This window comes from Dipodomys spectabilis, unplaced genomic scaffold, assembly GCF_019054845.1.
Source record: "Dipodomys spectabilis isolate Male_0828 unplaced genomic scaffold, ASM1905484v1 ptg000297l, whole genome shotgun sequence".
NCBI classification, from domain to species: Eukaryota; Metazoa; Chordata; class Mammalia; order Rodentia; family Heteromyidae; genus Dipodomys; species Dipodomys spectabilis.
Genome location: NW_024870974.1, coordinates 7,407,116 through 7,427,377, shown reverse-complemented (window position 1 = coordinate 7,427,377; position 20,262 = coordinate 7,407,116). Strand labels below are relative to the sequence as shown.

Sequence of the window (20,262 nt, the reverse complement as noted above, 5' to 3'; positions counted from 1 at the left end):
GCAATTCAATTAATAATACTCTTTACATTTTACTTACAAATAATATACTTATAAAATTACTTATAAATAATACACTTGTAAAATAATACACTTCTCAAAACCTAAGAGTTAACACTGGTGACTCATGCCTGTAATCCTAGCTTACTCAGGAGACTGAGATCTGAGGATCGCTGTTCAAAGCCAGCTTGGGTAGGAAAGTCATCCATAAGACATCTCTAATTCAGAGCTTCCCATTACTCCCCCCCCCCACACACACATACACAAGCCCAGAAGTAGAGCTGTGACTCAAGTGGTAGAGTACTAGCCTTGAGAAAAAGAAAAGAAATAAAAGCCAGGGACAGTACCCAGGTCCTGAGTTCAAGCCCTGTGAATGGCAGAAAACCCAAAACCAAAACCAAAAACCACCGCCACCAAAAACACTCCAAAAATCCTAAGAGTTAATAAAACAAAGCTCACCCTGAATAACAGGACCTAAATTGAAATGTAAATCTCCAATTCCTAATCTTATCTTCTATCAGTTTATTTCAAATTACTCCTTTTGTTTTAAAAAACCAGAATGGTTAAAAAAAAAGCCTGCCAACAGACATAATTTTTCCCCTTGAATATTTTTGGTTGGCAAGTGTTTATCTCCATGGTTGAGTAGATGAGGAGCCCTCTGATTTAAGGGCTTGGCTGTAACAATTTTGTGTACTAAGCTCCAATTATGTACTAGGTAATGCCAGAGCCATTTTTTGACAAGGGAATTTTAGAGTAATCAATCCCAAAGACTAAAAATGTTTAAAAGATGTTAAATATTTGACAGACTTACTTTGTTGTCTTTCTTTCCAGCAATTATTTCGAATATTAGTCACATAATCTTCTTCTACACTTTTTTCTACCTTTTGTAGTAACATTCCTTTATATTCATTTTTAAAGTCCTTGTTGACATAATAAACAACACCCAGGTTTTCAGTCTGCATTTTAATTGTTTGCCCTGATCCACTGCAAAAGAGATACAAGACCATTTTTTAAAAATTAAAGTGGATATTCTAACATGCTACTACAAACTGAGGTAACAAAAATTATTTAAAAGATAATACTAATGATATTTATATTCTCTCAAATTGCTTAAAACCATAATTTCATGAGACCACACTTTGAAAATACTACGTTCTTACTAAGTTCTCTCAATTTTTAGTTAACAAAGTCTTATTTGGAAGAAATAACTTACTTTCACTGTAGACTAAGCCTGTTTTTAGTGACTATAAAGTCATTGTCAATATGATGTTACCCTAAAATACATTGTGTAACATTCAAGTTGTCTAGAAGAAATGCTGAATTAACTTTGTTTTGTCCTGACCTTAGTATTTCCCACTTAGTAACACAAATCTATGTAACATCAATTATTCTTCTTTTTGTTTCAAAGTTATTTTTCTTTTATATCTTGTCAACACATAACAACATATTAAATGCAAGTTTAATACAGTACTTCTGTCATTCATAGTGTAACAAATGTAAACTAAAAACATAAATCTGAAAATTTAAATTTATTATATTTGTACTAAATGTACACATAAAAATTTAGAACATGAAACCTTTTAACAGAAGTTAAATAAGAAAGAACAAGAATTAATTTTTGTAAAATTTCACTTAGCTACTTACGATCTGGGGTATAAGGAATAAGGAGGATTAGAGACCATCAGTTGGCTTAATAATGACACCAGGATCAATACAATAATGGGCATCAGCTGGATAAACACAGAAAAACCTCCCTATTAAAAAAATCAAACAACAAATTATAATCTATATGTAGGCTGTCAACAACCCAATAGTTTTTATAGGCAAAAATGGACATTTGAGATCATCATTTCAATCATCATCTTCACTGCTTTCAAGTCTGATTTTACAGTGATTCCTTTCCAATGTTTGAAATACAGATATAATTCAACCTCACTTTACAAAGGAGTAAGTCCTTGTCTCTCTCTCACACAGACATAAACTACCAACACACTGCAGATCACAAAACTACTTTTATCTGGGATCTGAGGGTGGAAGATGGAAATGCAAGGACCCAGGTTTTTAATTTCTAGTCTAGCACCTTTTCCCTTTCCACCTCATGTAATTCAATTACTATTGGCACTTAAGATACTACTGCACTAGAACAAAAGTTGCTTCTAATTTAAATTTTCCTGTATAATTCCATATCCTTTAGGACTAAAAAAGAAGGAACCTTCATAGCATGTATAGCTCAGTGGATCTTCACTAGAATCATAGAATAACAAACCTGAAGCTATCATACTACCCAAACACCCTTATCCTGACCCGGACATATAGTAGCCCCAGGGGATTTTCTAGTCTCTTCTGAATCTCTGGTAAGAGAAAGCGCATTTCCTAAACAACTTTCCCTATTTTTACACAACCCAAATTGCTTTCCTCAAGCAGAAAATGGCCATTTCATAATTTCTAAACTTATGACAAACATACATCTGCTCTTTCTTCTTCTCTTTCATGTCCACTGTGTCGATGTTGATGTTGATGGCTATAACCAGCACGGCCATTTGAAAATGAATGCACACTACCTAGAAAATTAGAAGCAAGGTTAAATTAGAGGTGTCATAATTCTAATCAGAACAATGTATTTTCTCTTCTTAAAGATGACTGAAAATAATAGATGTTTATTTTTAGCAATTTACTGCCTCCTCCTATGATTGATGAGTAAATGGAAATTGGGAATGATTCTTCCCAGACTTTACATTCTTTAAAGGGGTGGCAAAAGTTTATTTTTTATGAAAGTCAGGGAAGGAATTCTTCAGCAATATTTACATGTATGAAGACTTTTTTGGTAGTTTTGATTTTTTTTTGTTTTTGTTTTCTGGTACTGGGACATGAACTCAGGGCCTGGGCACTATCCCTTAGGTCCTTTGGCTCAATGCTAGTGCTCTACCACTGGAGTCACAGCAATTCTTCCAGCTTTTTCTGGTGGCTAATTGGAGGTAAGAGTCTTATGGACTTTCCTACCCAGGCTGGCTGTGAACCAACATCATTAGATCTCAGCTTCCTGAGTAGTTAGGATGACAAATAGTATTTTTTTTTTTTTGTTTTCTTTTTCTTTTATAACAATCTTTGGATCAGATCACTGCTCTGAAAGTTTGATTTTGCCTTTAAATGAATCACAAACATTGCTAGAAATCAAGAGATAGCAGTTTAATTCATGTTTTAAAAAACTGTCTAAAGTATCATAGATGGACATTCAAGTTGTTTTCAAAAGTGATGAATCAGAGAAGGTTATTACTGGCAAAATAAACTGTTATAACTAGCAAAAAACTGCAAATAAGCTACAGAAAAGTTCACTATTGCCTCAAAGACTTCTCATTGTTCTTAAAACAGTTTCAGCCAAAATTACTAGTTTTGATTACTTTTCTGTGAAAGTTATGTATTCATATATGTCAAAATGAAGGTTGTATTTTCGTGTGTGTGTGTGTGTGTGTGTGTGTGTGTGTGTGTGTGTGTGTGTGTGTATCTATTTTTCCTTCAAGGATCTTTGGTAAAAATATCCCATCGATGATTATATCCTTTCTTAACAATAGTCAGTGAGTACCAGCAGGTAAAGTCATATTCATAAAGATTCTCCTCATCTTGAATGTTTAACTCAGCACTTTAAGTTAATACTGTTAACAAGCCAGGACTATCATTTTAACTTCCTTACTCTCAAAGACAATTTACTTCCAACACAAATGACTCCCAGTAAATGTAAGCAGCATTCAATATTACTTATGTTGGTTCTTATTAGTGGAATTTCCACTATTTCACTTTGATAGTCTAGTCAAGGATTTCTGTCTTAACAACAACCCAAAAACTATATAGGAATCAGATGAATTACCATTTCAATGAGAGTACCGATGAGGACCTCCAGATCCATCTAATAAATTAGTTGTCTAGAATGCTATTAATCAAATATTTACAGAGATCTCCAAAGAACAATGATCAAATGGATATTGTAGATCAAGATGCTTCTGGATTTCCAGTAGCAGTGTCTTACAGAAATTGAAATGGTAATTTATCTGATTCCTATATAGTTTTTGGGTTGTTGTTAAGACAGAAATCCTTGACTAGACTATCAAAGTGAAATAGTGGAAATTCCACTAATAAGAACCAACATAAGTAATAGTGAATGTTGCTTACATTTACTGGGAGTCATTTGTGTTGGAAGTAAATTGTTCAGCTTTTAGACAAAAATACCAAATATCAGCCAGGCACTGGTGGCTCACACCTGTAATCCTAGCTACTCAGGAGGCTGAGATCTGAGGATCCTGGTTCAAAGCCAGCCTGGGCAGAAAACTCTGTGAGACTCTTATCTCCAATAAAAACCACTAGAAAACCAGAAGTGGCGCTGTGGCTCAAGCGGTAGAGCGCTCGCCTTGAGCTGAAGAGCTGAGGGACAGTGCCCAAGCCCAAACTTCAAGCCCCACAACCGACCAAAAAAAAAAAAAAAACAAATATCTGGACTCCAGTTTTTAATGAAACTATGTTCTAGGAAAAGTCAGACTGTAAGTAATAACCCTAACTTTTTTCTCTTATCATTACAGAACATCATCACAGGACCCTAACATGGTGAAAAAAAATGAAGGAGGGAAAGTAGGTAGTCTCTAAACAGCTAACAGGAGGCTATAAAACTCTGACATCACAAAACACAGTATTCATAATTAGCATTAAAGTACCTGAAGGAAATCCACCACCAAAAAATATATTGAATAAGTCTTCTGGAGTGATATCAGCTTCACAACCTCTGTGGAAATTAAATCTGCCATTGTTTTGGTGATTACAGGCTTGTTCCTCATTGCCTGTGAGGTCATACTGTTTTCGTTTTTCTGGATTACTTAGAACAGCATAGGCATTTCCAATCTCTGAAAAAACAATGAATGAAAATTGGCAAGCCAAAATTTTTATCTTATAAGAAGTTATTCCAGATAAGCCAGTATTACTTAAAAAAAAACTTGAAACCAATCAAGAAAATTATGATACAATAGTGATTTCTTTTAAAAATAAGTACTTTTTTCAATCATTTACATTATCAATATTCCTTGTTTTTTCTAGATTTTTTTGAGTCTTGAGAGTCCAGGCTGGTCTGCATTTCACTTTATAGACCAGTAGTGCCTTCAACTTGCAACTGTACTGTCTCAAACAAAGGCACTGAATTTACACATGTGCACCACACCATGATATAACTGTCCTTACAACATCTAAAAGGAAAAAAAAATTATACCTATCTTTTCAAGTACTGGACACCGGCCCTTTCAAAATAATTTTAAAAATATTAAGTGAAATGAACCCCAAGATAGGGACATAACTGTTTTTTCCTTTCTTGCTATTGTTTTCTTTTAATGTATTTAAAATGTACTATGTGATTTTTCTTTTTGTTTCTTTGTATGTTCTTTCCCAGTATAACCTGTTTTCACTGTATTTGATGTGGGTACCCTGCATCTTGTATATATATTTTTCTAATTTGGGGAGGGGAAGGGAAATAACAAAATGCTGAAACAAGGATACAGGTTGACCTATTGTAAACATGAGACCTACAAGACACTATGTTGAAAATGAACTTTACAACTTGGGGTGGGGTGGGGGGAGGGATGGTAGGGGATAAACAAAGAAGGAGGTAACAAGGCTGGATAGGAAATGTAACTCATGTTACAGTTACTCATGTAACTGTATTGGTTTTATTTTATTATTGGCCACTGTATACTTTAGAGTCTTTTGTGTTTGTTTTGTGTTTCTTCAGTACTAGGAACTAAACTCTGGGCCTCACCACTGTACCGAGGCCGGTGCTCTACCTCTTGAGCTCTGTCCCCAGTCCTCAACATAACTTCTTATACTAGCCCAGCAAGTCTCAACTATCTTTTATTAAAATTGTGCTCCACCCTCTAAAACCCTACTTCCTTCTTTCTGTTCAAATCTCAAGCCAAGCATGCCTATAATCCCAGCACTTGGGAGGCTAAGAAGGATTATAAATTCAAAGCTGGCTGCCTGGGCTACCAAGTGAAAAACTATCAAAAAAAAACAAAGTAAAACAAAACAAAAAAACCCCAGGGCAGGTGAGGTGATTGTTCAAACCAATAACAACAGTATTTCCCTCTTACTAAGTAGTTACTGTTTCTGCATTAAATCCTTTATTACATTATTCATTACTACTCCCACTGTACAGATGAGGACCCGAAGGGCTCAACGGGCTAAGTAAGTATTGTTGAAGTCAAATGCTTCTCAGTAGGTCATGTACACTCCCATTACTCCACAAAACCTACAGCAGAAACCGTTTTTTCCCCGCCTAGAGTGAGCTGGTATTTCATTCCATTTGGAAATGATTCATTTTCCTTAAGGCATTCAATTTGATGAGAGTGGACACAGTATTGGTATTTTCTCTGCAATGTCTAGGAGTCCGGCATTGCGTCTGGAGTCTTTTTCTTAGAGACACTGTCTTGATGTGTTGTCCAGGCTACACTAGCCCTGAACTTGTGCAGGTTTGAGATCAGCTGTGGCTATACAGTGAGAACTTGTCTGAATGAAAAAGAGTGGCCAGCCGGGTGCTGATGGCTTACATATATAATACTAACTACTCAGGAGGCTGAGATCTGAGGATAGGGGTTCAAATCCAGCTGGGGCAGGAAAGGCCATAAAACTCTTATCTCCAGAGAGCCAGAAATAGCACTGTGGCTCAAAATGGCAGACCACTAGCCTTGAGTGGACAGCGCCCAGACCCCATGACAGTCCCCCAAAAAGGAAAAAGGGGGGAGGAGGAGGGGCTGGTAGGAAAAAACCAGACAATAGTATATTAACATTAAATCCTAAAACTTATATTACTACTGGACACTCAGTGTTAGCAGAGGTGGATTGCTATGCTTCATTTTTAGGTATATGTTAATACCTTGATAAGTGTATCATTTTGAGTAAGTATATCATTTTGATCTCTAGCTCAGGTTTTACACAAAAGTAACATTATAAACATAAAACTCCCCTAGCCATTGGGTTCCATTACCAACTACACACACACACACACACACACACACACACACACAATATGAAAAGCCATTTGAGGCATCCCCTGGTAGATGAATCATTTACTAACATTTCATAAAACAAGGTTCATGGAATACCTGAAAGCTCTTTGAATTCTAGTTTCAAGTTACTGTGACATGAAAAAAAGTTCCCCTACAATGTCTGTGTAAAATTAATTTCAATGTAATATGCAGTCATCTAAAAACAACTACCTAATGAGCATCTATTTGCTTGAACAGTACCTATGGCAGCCACCACAGGGGAGCCAAAAGCATTTTTAAATAACCTGTATTTATTGCAAGAGGTTTGCAATCTAGTATAAGATATCAGCTGTATCTATGAAATGATTATTAGAAACATCAGTATGGGAATAAGGTAGTTCCTGCTTTTATATGTAAAGCATTACAGCTGTTTTGAATTGTCTCCTGAAGATACTCTGGAAACCCATGTATTGTTATTACTTTTGGACTTGGGACCTGATGAATAGAATTTTTATGAATAAATACTATGAAACAGCTAACTGAGACAGGAAAACCGAGGACTGTCTACTCAAAACCCAAATGAAACCAGACCGGGTGGTTGGCACCTGTAATCCGAGAAGTAAGGAGGCTACTGTGGAAGCAGTAGGCCCAAGTTCAGGGCCAGACTAACCTGGGAAATGTGTTGAGTTACTATCTCAAAGAAAAAAACACCAGATGGACTCCTAAACATTGTGGAGAAAATAAATACCATCAGTCTCCACTCTCACCAGGGTCCCTGCCTTAAAGAAAATGAATCGTTCCAAATAGAATGAAAGAACAGCTCAGTCTGGGCACAATGTATGAAGAAATGCTTTTAGTTCTCTAAAAGTTTGGTAAAAGCCAGACATGGTGGTTCATGACCTTAATCCAGGATTTAGGAGGCTGAGGTAGGTTGACTGTGGGTTTGAGACCAGCTTTGGCTACACAGCGAGACCCTGCGTCAACAAAAAAAAAAAGGAGTGTTGGTAGAAAATCGCACAGTAAATTCATCTGAGCCTGGAAATTTCTACTTGGGGTTTCATAATTATATTAATTTACTAAGCAGTTCTATACAATATTCAAGTATTTATTTCAGAGAGGCCCATTTGTGATTTTTCTTTTTTGTTTTAGAATTGATCCACCATATGTAGCCTAGAAATGTTCATTTTTATGTGGAACTGTTCACAGTATTCTCAGTCTCTCTGGTAATGGTCACTCTAGCTTTTTTTTTCTTTGTCAGCTGCCAATCTTACTAATCTTTTTTAAAAAAAACTAGTTTTCGAGACACTGGTGCTTACTACTATTATTTTATTTCCAATTTTACTGGCTCTCTTGCTTTTTCTTTTTGTTGGTCATAGGCCTGAACTCTTTCTTTTTCTTGTGACGGTTTGCTTTTCTTTTTCTCTATATGTGAAGTAGAAGCATAGAAAACTGATTTGAGGGGCTGGGAAGGTGGCTCAGTGGTAGAGCGCTTGCCTTGCATGCATGAGGCCTTGGGTTCGATTCCTCAGTACTACGTAAGCAGAAAAAAAAAAAGCCGCAAGTGGCGCTGTGGCTCAAGGGGTAGAGTGCTAGCCTTGAGCTGAAGAGCTGAGGGACAGCGCCCAGGCCCAGAGCTCAAGCCCCACGACCGGCCCCCCCCCCCCCAAAAAAAAAAAAAGAAAAGAAAAAGAAAACTGATTTGAAGCTGTTTCTCTTCTCTATTAAAGTAGAGTTGTAAGTTTCCCTTCAGTAATACTCTAGTTGGTCCTCTCACATTTGGATATATTTTCACTTTTATTCAGTTCCATGTATTTTTTCTTTTTGCCAAGACCAGGGTTTGAGCTGAGGCTTGCTTGCTTGATCTACTTCTCCAGCCCCAGTTCCACACAAATTTTAAAGTTGGTTTTGGCTTTGGCTTTTTGCTACATCCTCTTTGACCCATAGATCTTCCTATGGTTTTTCTGTTGTTTGATTTGTGTGTATGTGCTTGTGTCAGTCTTGTGGCTTGAACTCAGGACCTAGGCACTGTCCTTGAGCTTTGTTGCTCAAAGCGAGTGTTCTAGCACTTGAGCCACAGCTCTACTTTTGGCTTTTTTGGTGCTTAATTGGAGATAAAAGTCTCATTGACTTTCTTGCCTGGGCTGGCTTCCAACTACAATCCCAGCATCCTCCTCCTCCAAGCAGCTAGTTTTATAGGCGTGAGCCCCTGGCACCCATTCATTTTTACTTTTACTTTATTTCGTTGTAGTCAAAGAAAACATTCATATGATTGCACCATTTTAAATTATGACCTGGGGATGGTTTACCTTTGTGTATATTCTATAAGCACCTGAATTTGTAATTTACTGTTATTGTTAGTGTTCCATAAATGTTTACTAGATCTGAAGGTCATATTTAATTCTATATCCTTGTTGAGAGAGACACTGACACCCCTTAACTCCTTTGGTTGATGAATCCCAAGCAGGGATGAGCCTGGGAATCCTTACTACCGCCAGGCAAGACTTCACTCAGGTCTCCGCGGCTAGGAGAAGGGATGTCATTACTGCTGTCTGTACTCCGCTGACACCAAGAAGATATGCCTTTGTTACCTCTGGATGGTACTCAACGTTCTAACACTCTACCTTGCCACTTTGAACACCACCCTGATGGTTAATCTCAACTGTAAATGTGTCTGAAAAAATGCCTAACAAGACTAGTAAGGCCTATTTTCTAGTATGTTTTTGAGGGCATTTGCAGAGATCTTTAGATCAGGAGGGTTCTGTTCTAATTATTGGATTAGTCCCTTGATGGGTCCATAAAAGGACAGCATTATTGGGAGGCAGTCGAGGGTAGGAGGTGTGGCTTAACTGGAAGTAGGGCATTAGGGCCATGCCCTTGGGGGCACTGAGCTGAAGAGCTGAGGGACAGTGTCCATCCAGGTCCAGAGTTCAGACCCAGAACCAACCAAAAGAATAAAATAAAAATAAGAGAGTCAAGGATAACCAAGAGTTTAAAAAAACAAAAATAAAAACAAAAACAAAACCACAAAAGCCCAGAAGTGGCTCAAGTGGTAGAGCGCTAGCCTTGAGCTGAAGAGCTGAGGGACAGCGTCCAGGCCCAGAGTTCAAGCCCCATGACCAACAACAACAACAACAACAACAAAAAAGGATGATTCAGAAAACATGAAAAAAATCTTACATGTTGAAGGAATAAAGCTTGTCATTTTTGTCCTAATGACACCAGCTTGTAATATTTCCTGATTATATCTGTTCACTGGGGCAATGAGTTACAGCTTAGATTCTTTTGTTTCTTTTTGAGACAGTCTCAAACTTGAAATCCTCTGGCTTCAGCCTCCCCAATCACTGAGATATCAAGGTGTGTACAACTATTCTTGGCCTACAACTCAGGTTTTACTACCTAGTTTCTCCCCGGTGAAATGTGGCTCATAGTTCCCAATTCTGATCCTCTTTGGAACTAATAAATTAGCATTCTGACTTATAGATAACCTCTTGTGTATTAAATAATATGAGCTGCTCCTCTAGAGATAAATAACCACCAAACATGTTGATAAGTGTTGTCTCTTATTTACAAAGCAGAGCATTAAACTCTAAATGACTGTACTTAAAATACAACCATCTTTGTAAAATCACATAAAGTGTCTAGTGAGCTTGTGGGGCTGTGCTCCTCTTCAAAATACAAAATAGAAATAAGAAATACTAACATCTAGTGTTAGTCCCAGACCAATGCTAGCTACATGCTTTCAATCCAGCAATGTAACATTGTAACATTAATGAAAAATTCACATTGAAAGCACCTCGCAGATATAAACATGAAAATAACCCACTGCCAAATATTTTAAAGTATTTTTAAGACACCAAAAAACTAAATGTTCTTCATTTATAACATGAAACTTTTACCTTTGAGGGGAATGTATGCCAATAAAATAGCTGTTGAAAATGTTACTTTTCTAGTTTTTCTCTGGCTGCACAGATGAAAAACATGTTGCATTTACTAAAGTTTAAATAAAATGTAAAATTCTTCATGAGGGGGGATAAAAAATTCTTCATAGAAACTATGCACCAACAATGAAACAAATTAAACACCTATTCTACTAGAACATTTTATCACTTTCCAACTTGTGTACAATTGCATTGGAAATTTACTTAAGTATTGTCTATATTACCTTTGTTAATAACAGAAAAGGTACAGATTTAAATAACAAAAAATAATAACCTTGTTTTCTGGATACCTTCTTCATGCAACAAACTGAGAGAAATGTGATTTGTGAGCTGACATTTTTGGACTTCAGTAGCTTTTCCTACACTCTCAACGTATCACTTTCAACGTAAACTGAGGAGGCTCTGCTAAGTGGTGTTTCACTTTCAGCTGCACAGTTTCAGCAAGGCCTTTATTGGAATATAGTAGTGATTCCCTAATGTATTTTCCTTGGCAACTTCCTGCAAAAATAAAACTACCTATACAGGACTCTAGGCATTCACACATAAACAACCAGGCTAAAGGAGGATACCCTTAGGGGAGGAACACAAAGACATAACTTCTCTAAACATTTAAAATACTATTTATTGAAACAAACTCCAGGAAATGAAAACATGTTTTTTCTGTTGTTGTTATTGTTGTTGGTATTATAGTGGTGGTGATTTTATTTTTTGCTTTGTTGTTTTCTTCTTGTGAGGGTGTGAAAGGAGCGCAGGAAGGGAGGGATGGAGGAAGGGTGAACAAATGCATCGTGCTATTTAGTCTACACTGGGTGGAAAATGACCTATGTAACTTTAGGGGCAGGGTGGGAGGGGGAAAGTAAAGGAAGGGGTGACATTGTCCCAAAAAACCCCACAAATGTACTCATTACCTGACTTATGAAATGGTAGGCCCTCTGTACAACACCTTAATAATAACAATAAAAATTTTAAATTGTTTTGTAAATAATTTGAATATTTTAAGGAAGACCCAATTGAGTCTTTTATATCTTTTTGAAACATTTTAAAAATGAGCATCTCTTTCCTCTTATTCTAAAACCCTAACATTAAAAACATTGCATACTGGCTTCTATGAATGTCAAACTTACAAGATGATCACAAATTCAAGTATTTTAGTATGAATTCCAAGTTAACTGCTACAAATAAATTGTAATGAAATATGAAATTATACAATCAGGTGTCTGAACTTAATTTATTAAATCGGCAAAAAAAAAAAAAACCACGTTGAAGATCATGAAGAAAGAAAATAAATATAAGCAAGAGAAACTATTTAAGAGAAAACCATGGTAGCTAAAAACACATATAAAGAATGTAAGCACTCTCCAGGTTTAATAGAAATATAAGAAAACTGTGGCTCAAGTAATAAGATGTCGGGCTGGGAAGGTGGCTCAGTGGTAGAGCGCTTGCCTTGCATGCATGAGGCCTTGGGTTCGATTCCTCAGCACCACATAAGCAAAAAGAAAAAAGCCGGAAGTGGCGCTGTGGCTCAAGTGGTAGAGCGCTAGCCTTGAGCTGAAGAGCTGAGGGACAGCGCCCAAGCCCAGAGTTCAGGCCCCACGACTGGACCCAAAAAAAAAAAAAAGTAATAAGATGTCTGCCTAGCAAGTACAAGGCACTGAGTTTAAACCACAGTACTGAAAACAAAACAGAAGCAATCTCATAAAAAGTGCATACTACTTTCAGTTGACCTCAACCACAGGGAAATGTGCTAAAACAGGCACATGCAAGCCAGCACCTACCTGCTGGGCTGCTTAAGACTATGTCAAACAGGCCTGTTGCTGTTGTGCAACCAAATTGCATTTGCTTGGCTCTGGGTTTTAGAATTAAAATTTAAATTCTAACTTAATTGATTTTTCAGACCCTTGCTATTTTCTAAATGCATCAGTCCAAAACCAGAATTCACTATTCTGAAACACTGTAAGGAAAATTCTTTAAAAAAAAAAAAAAAAAAAAAGGAGTTGTTTAAAAAGTTTACTTTACTTTTAAAAGCATCTGTTGCTCCAGGTGCATGGTTTTTATCTGGATGAAACTTCAAAGCAAGCTTTCTATAAGCTCTTTTCAAATCTTCATCACCAGCATCTTTTGTAACTCCAAGTACTTCATAGTAGTTTTTACATTTGTTTATGCTGTGAAAAAGCAAGCAAGTGTGTTATAATGTAAATTCCGAGGAAGAAGGTCAAATAATGTCTCTAATTTTTAACTTATTAAAATAGTACAAAGAACTATTTGTGCATTATATCTAATGATGGCTTATTCCTCTAAGGCTTAATTGCTTTATTCTCTCTTTTGGCCATAGACGATTGCTTCTACCGCTTCCCAGTCTAAGAGGAATAAGCTATGAAAATGTCCTTAGTTCAATTATCACAACCACAGAGAAATAAGGCTTATAATAATTGCAGATTAAGATTGTACATTCACTATAAGTAAAACAGGAGTGTAAGAACAATTATATAAAGCCAGGCACTGGTGCCTCATGCCTGTGATCCTAGCTATTCAGGAGGCTGAGATCTGAGTATTACCGTTCAAAGTCAATCCCAGCAGTAAAGTCCACGAGACTCTTTTCTCCACTTACCACCAAAAAGCCACAAGTGGAGCTATGGCTCAAGTTGTAGAGTGATAGCCTTAAGCTAAGGAACTGCACACAGGCCCCTAAGGTCAAGCTCTAGACCGAGCACAAAAGAAAAAGAACCGTATAGTACGGAAGTAAATAAAACAAATCCCCAAACTCTTCAAAACTAATGTCATGGCTAAAAATGTATATCTATTACTTTCTAATAATTTTTTCAATTGTGTAGTGTTTATTTAAACAAGTACAAAAGTAACAGGCTAGTGTCTAGAAATCAACTATAGTACTCTATGGTTTGACCATTAAGCATCATTATGCGAATGAGAGAATTCTTATTAGCATACCTGAGTCACTATATGAAAAAGGCCATGAATCCTTTATGAATAAAATATAACATGGAACTCAAAAATTGTTATATACAATTTCCATTCTGATGTGCATACTCCTAAAGATTACACAGTTTATACCTTAAATATGAAACTGATTTAAGGTGTAATATTTTATGGGAAAAGAAATACTCTGAATGGAATACAGAACAATATGTACATTCTCACACAACCTGATTAATTTAGCATTATATAAAGGATGACATACAGGCAGAAGAGCAGCTAAGTAGCGGAGTGCATGCATCACGTGGACTTAATCTGGGACAATGGAAAGGGGGAGTAGGGGCATAGTAGAGACAAGATGGATTAAAAATAAAAAACCCTAAACCTATTAATCACCACGGTACTTAGCACATACAAGTTCACAGTAAATATCTTGAGGGTGCATGAGTCTTACCTCTCCCTTTACAGTGAAAGCATTCATTGTGTGCTTTATAGACAGGGTGAAAAAAATGAGGCTTTCTACAAAATTATAGATGTATACAGCCATTTTCTTATAATCACATCAACAAAACTGTCATATCCTCTATTATTAGTAATACAAGAATATTGGATTTTTCCTACTTTAGATATTTAAAATTAACATGAGTCAATTTTGCTTAAAAACAGAAACATTTCCTTTATTCAATAGTACTTACTGACCACCAAAATGCCCCAGTGAGCTAGACCTATGAGCTGTATCAGCAAACAAACAGAATTTCCATCTTTAGAGACTCATTCTGCTAGGTATATTAATAAAGTATGTGACATAAAGGAAGAAAGGAGGGGAGGGCATGGGAAGTTACTTAGAGAATTCCTAAATCATCTGTATTAGGTATAGGCCCAGAATCCCATGTCCATATTCAATACCCATAAAGCTCTGAAAAATTAGTTATTCTAAACCTTTTTAGAGGCTAAGACTTACTTGAAAGGATAAAAAACTACTACAGAACTTTTATCATATTTGTGTGAATATTTTTATGTTCTGCTGCCAAAATGCTATAGACTGCTGCCCCATACCCTGCTAGATACTATATAATGTTTAATTTTATTCTAAATGAAGAGGAAGAATTCTAAATTCCAAACCACATTTGGCTACAAGGATTTCACATAAAAGACTCTAAAGAATTATGTTACCTTTTTTTACACAAAATACTTCATTTGTTCCTTATTGGATAGGTATTATTATACCTAATTAACCAGTGAGAAAACAAAAGGCTTAGAATGGTTGCATAAATTGCGCCTACCATAAAATCAAGTAACAAACGGGAATCAGGACTTATTTCTTCAGTAAGACATACTGACCACCTAAACAGTGCTGGGTGCAAATTTCAGATGTTATCATGATGAATAAAGCAGTAAAAAGAAAAACATTAATCACACTAAATTTACACTTGAGAGGGGGACAAACAATCAACATATACGTTAAATGCAAAGACATCACATGGTGAATAATATTTGGAGAAAAATCAAGTGACGAAGGGGAAATGGAGAATGGAAGAGTAAAGCTAGTATTTGAAACAGAGTCATCAGAGAAGCCTCATGGAAATTCAGATCTGTTTGATTTGAAAATCTTGTTGTCTCAGAACCAGAACATAGGAGAAAAGGCATGTGCCATACTTCAGTGACCTCTCTCCTTTCCTTCCCATTTCCTTCTTACAATCAGCACTTTACACAGGCACTGTTCCCTAAATGCTTGCAAATCGATGCCCAGAAGCTCCTTTTCTGCCTCTTGTCTTGCTTAGCTAGTTTCTACACCCTTTTCAGAACTCAGCTTAACTCTTCTTTTCCCCAGGTATCCAAATCCCTAGGTTTGGTACACTCCTTATATGCTTTGAGTTCAGAGGGCTTTGCTGGCTTTTTGGCTTTTGTTTTTGGTCTGATTTCTCCTTGGATTAAAGTCTGTCTGAGGTAGATGTTACATCTTGTTCACCATAGGTAAACAGACAGATGGGCAGGCTGATGGGCAGCAGGAATGGATGGATAACTGTTTCAATTTGACAGCAAAAATGGTGAGGTTCTAAAAGGACATGTTCAGATCTAAGGTGATAAGTGTCATAGTGAAAAAAATGTACTTGGCACCAAGAGTCACTTGGAATAGAGGAGAAACAAAATATACTAGAAGACAAAGAAACGAAGAACAATGCCACAAACACTGAAGACATTTCTTAAATAGAGAAAAGAAAAAGCAGTGATAAACACTCCTTAAGCCATTGTTTGATCTGAATGTGTACAATATTCAATGATATTCCATACCGCACTTCTAAAATTTTTTTTTAATTGATATCTCCTCAACACAAAAGGTCAGGCAATGGAAAATGCTAGGTAAGGGAAGGGTTGCTAAATAGCAGAGGGAAGACCATGTGGAGTTCTCAATGCTCTAGTTTGGGTGATAAAGCTAAGAGCTGCCACAGAGAGAATAAAGAGTACACAAGAAAAACAAATACTGCGCTGATTCCTAGCTGCATTCAGTTCTGCCCTATTATCTCTGCTCCAACTTTTCATGACATATTCGAGGAAAAGTTCTTGAGAAGTTAGTAGAGACATAAAATCATCACCAGCAGTGGTTAGGCTAAGATGATATATTTCAAGTAAGGCTCCAAATGAGAAGCCATTTGCCTAATATGTCATACCTGAACGAGACATACATCTACTCTATACTGTCATGCATCGGGCTCCTTTTCACTGGTGATATATGCATTTGTCACTTTTCAAAGTCTACTTTTTTTTCTGTAAGAGTCAAACCTTCAGCCTTTCCAAGTAATTTTTTAAAGAAAGCTGTTTTGAAGGGATAATTCACTTATGTGTGTGCTTCTTGTCCTCTGCCACAGGATACCCTGCCTGCAGTGCTCGGGAGCTCTGCCAGAAGAAGGCCATCAACAGATACAGTCCCTCAACCTTGGTCCAGAACAATAAAACGAAATGAGGTAGGGGGAGTAGCAGGTGGAACCCATGACCAATCACTAAGAAAAATGTTGTACAAGACCAGAAACACCTGTCTGGAACTCAATAATGAATAAGCTAGGTCAGGTCCACACTTCTTGTCTTCTTTTACATGCATGAAGGCATAGTATTCAGGAGAGAAGTCTCTTTCAATTTGCTTTTTATCCCATGCGCAACAGCTGATTATTTAAACAGACATCATCAGACTTAACAGGTGTTTAACACTTAGAAATTTATGAGACAAAGGATTATTTCTCTTATGACTTTAGCACAATGATTTCTCTTCTTTTTATGTTAGAGCTAGAACTTAAATCAAATCATAATTCAAATCCCCATAAGTTCAGATTAAAAATTTTACAGTAATATCCTTGATGATAAATATAATAACCTAGTTAGTGATTTCATGTGCTCTTATTATTTAATCACTGGTATTTTCCAGTGATATATTAAAACTATCTTCAAATAAAGTATTTTACTATATTTCAACTCAGTTTCACAGAATGTTAGTTTGCTAAGTTGCACAATTTTTCTTTAATCTTACTGTAAGCAAGTTCTTACTTATGCAATGGGTGTGGTATTATTGCATGGCTTCTCCCTGTTGAGCCAAATTGTCACTGGGCAACTTGTTTGCATAATCATGCTAACCAACAAGATAACATGCTTTCTTGAGAGAAGTCCCTTGTGTATAGGTAAAACAAAAAACAAAAGCATGCTACATGTACATCTTGGCTGCTAATCTGCTCCATGAATCATGAATAAGTAGGCGTGATTCAACTGGGCACCTCTTATATAGAAGCTAGTGGCTTAAAGATTTTGAGTTACATTCCAATCATAATTGGTCCCAGAAGAAATATATATATATATATATATACATGTATGTATATACATAGATACACACATATATAAAACTTTAAAATGCAATATAACTATTGACTTAGAGAATCTTTACTACAGATATACTATTAAAGTAATTCTTTATCCATAATGGATTCAGGGTCTCAAATAGGGCTGGGCCCTTAAGGCTAAACTGGAAATCTTTCCATTCCCCTTCCTCCTCTCTTCTGCAAAGTTCCATACTTTCACTACTCTCCTCATGCTTTCATCTCTTCTAATTCCAAGAAAACAACTCTGTCTCCAGCCAGCAGACAGAAGCCCTCCCAATGTTTTATATCTCCATCTGTTCAACTGTAGTAATACACAAAGTGTATTTATACCCACTTATTTTTTCATCTTCCTTTCTCAAAATGTCCCCCTGCCTAAGGTCAGGTCTTCTGGGCAATAAATGCTAAAATGAAGAGATAATACTGTTCTCCCTTGCATATTTCTACCACACTTTTGGGTTATTCCTCTCTCTGTCTATACCCAGGAATAGGATGGACAAAATGAAGAAAATAAGGGTTTAGTAAAATAACCCTAGGTTTTAAAAAACAAAACAAAACATTATTCTCCAAAACTTTCAAAACATGGTTGATTCTAGTCTTTTTAGAAAAACAGTTATATAATAATACAATTAATTTTATTTGGCTCATCCACTGAGAATGCTTATTAGAAAATGCAATTTGTTTCAGATGAGGTTCCCAGTTGTATTTTGGTACCATGCTTGCTTTAGCTTTTCTGAAAGAAATCCAAAGAAAAATTTCTTGCTTGTTCTCATGTATTCAGTCTCATCTGAAACAGTACTATGATAGTGAAAATGATTAGTGGTTTTATTTATACTTTCAAAGTGTTTCACTAACAGGAGAAAATGAAATCTTTTTATTTTTATTATGATCATGTTCAGATAGTGTTAAAATTAACATTTGCAATTAAACATAAAGAAAAAAAGCCAAAATGCAAATAAATTGATACTCAGTTTTAAAACTGGCACCTCCACATACATTTGAAGTACAATTACAATATGTAAACAGTGGGCTGGGAAGGTGGCTCAGTGGTAGAGCGCTTGCCTTGCATGCCTGAGGCCCTGGGTTTGATTCCTCAGCACCACATAAGCAAAAAGAAAAAAGCCGGAAGTGGCGCTGTGGCTCAAGTGGTAGAGTGCTAGCCTTGAGCTGAAGAGCTGAGGGACAGCGCCCAGGCCCAGAGTTCAGGCCCCACGACCGGACCCAAAAAAAACAAAAACAAAAAAAACCCCAATATGTAAACAGTAACAGTGGAGGAAAAGGGATAAGAAAAGAAATAAAATTAAACGAGAAACAGGAAAGGGGCAAAAGAGAAAGACAGTCTGATTAGTTTTAACCATCTCTCTCTTAAGCTAGTTGAGTATCCAGTTTAGTTCACTCCTATCAGTACTACTGGGTTAATCACTGCTCAGAATCCTCCATTTTTAGTTTCCCTAGGAGAACATCTGTATATCATCAATACAATGTCCTTAAGCTGTAGAAAAAACAAAATAGTCTGTTTTCCAATGTTTCCTACTCAAGAGGTTCATTTTACTTCCAGAAAACTGTTTTTATTTATGAGTACGGCCAGAACTCTAAAACCCAGTTCATAATTTTTCAACTCTATCCAATCTTCTGCTTTCAGTAGAAGTGTGTCATGATGTAAGACTAAAATAGCCTGAAGCAGAGAGAATAATAAGAGGGAAACATTCAAAAAAGGAGGGCAATATGACAGTTGCACATCTATAAAGGCGGATAGAAAAAGAATAGAAATAGGATATCCTTTCTTACTTTGAGTAGGAAATTAAAAATACTGTTCCAATTATCCTCAGTTTTCCTTTCATGAATTTTCCCACTTTCATCCATGTAGAAGACAATACAATTACTCATCTCCTTTTCAATACGATGGTGTAAACAATCTATTGTGCCAAAAGTTCAAATACTTTTTCTCTTGAAAATGTATTTCAAAGAACTTCTGTGATTTATAGTTCATTTTTTAAAAAATGGAACTTTCCATACAGTTAAAATACTTTGCAGGCTGATTTTTTTTTACCCATATGAAGCCAAGAAACACCCATAGTTAATCCCTCCATGTCTGTCCTATTAATTCTATGGCTATCAGCCTCCATGGAGACATGAGTCACACTGGTGCCTACCTGAGCACTCCATCCACTTGGTCTTTGGTGTAGCCTTTTCCGCTCTCACCACTGCTCGACGTGCTGTCCTTGGTGCAGTTAGGCTTGCTCTGATCACCACTACCTGCTGGTTTTCGGCAATGAGGGCTGCTTCCAGCAGTGCTTCCATTTTTCATGATTATTTCCAACAGTGCTGCACAAAGATAAAAGTATACTGTGCTTGTTTACATCCAGGAACATACATGAGATTGTGAGAGGAAGTTATACAGTTGTGTCCTTCAAAAAGGTTTGCCATAGGACCTCTGTAAATGACCTTCGGTAATCAGCTGTTTATACAACACTGATTGCCACTCAGCAGTAAGACGTTTAGAAACTTAGAAGTTATTAACTG

At 36.5% G+C, this 20,262-nt stretch overlaps 1 protein-coding gene across 4 annotated transcripts in view; it reads right to left on the bottom strand.

Annotated features, from left to right (window-relative positions):
* Dnajb14 (DnaJ heat shock protein family (Hsp40) member B14) overlaps window positions 1-20,262 on the bottom strand; it is a 52,218-nt gene that overhangs the window by 17,852 nt on the left and 14,104 nt on the right. For 2 of the 4 annotated variants that reach the window (XR_006151091.1, XM_042701788.1), the window contains exons 2-7: window positions 19,893-20,064; window positions 12,965-13,110; window positions 4,698-4,883; window positions 2,464-2,558; window positions 1,642-1,751; window positions 809-981 (exon numbers count right to left, since the gene is read on the bottom strand). Coding sequence is in view for 3 of the 4 variants with exons in the window: in XM_042701788.1 (XP_042557722.1) it covers window positions 809-981; window positions 1,642-1,751; window positions 2,464-2,558; window positions 4,698-4,883; window positions 12,965-13,110; window positions 19,893-20,064 (882 nt within the window). In the remaining variant the exon portion in view is untranslated. Of the gene's footprint in view, window positions 1-804; window positions 982-1,641; window positions 1,752-2,463; window positions 2,559-4,697; window positions 4,884-12,964; window positions 13,111-19,892; window positions 20,065-20,262 lie in introns of all 4 variants that reach the window. The other 2 variants (XM_042701789.1, XM_042701790.1) reach the window with 2 other exon arrangements.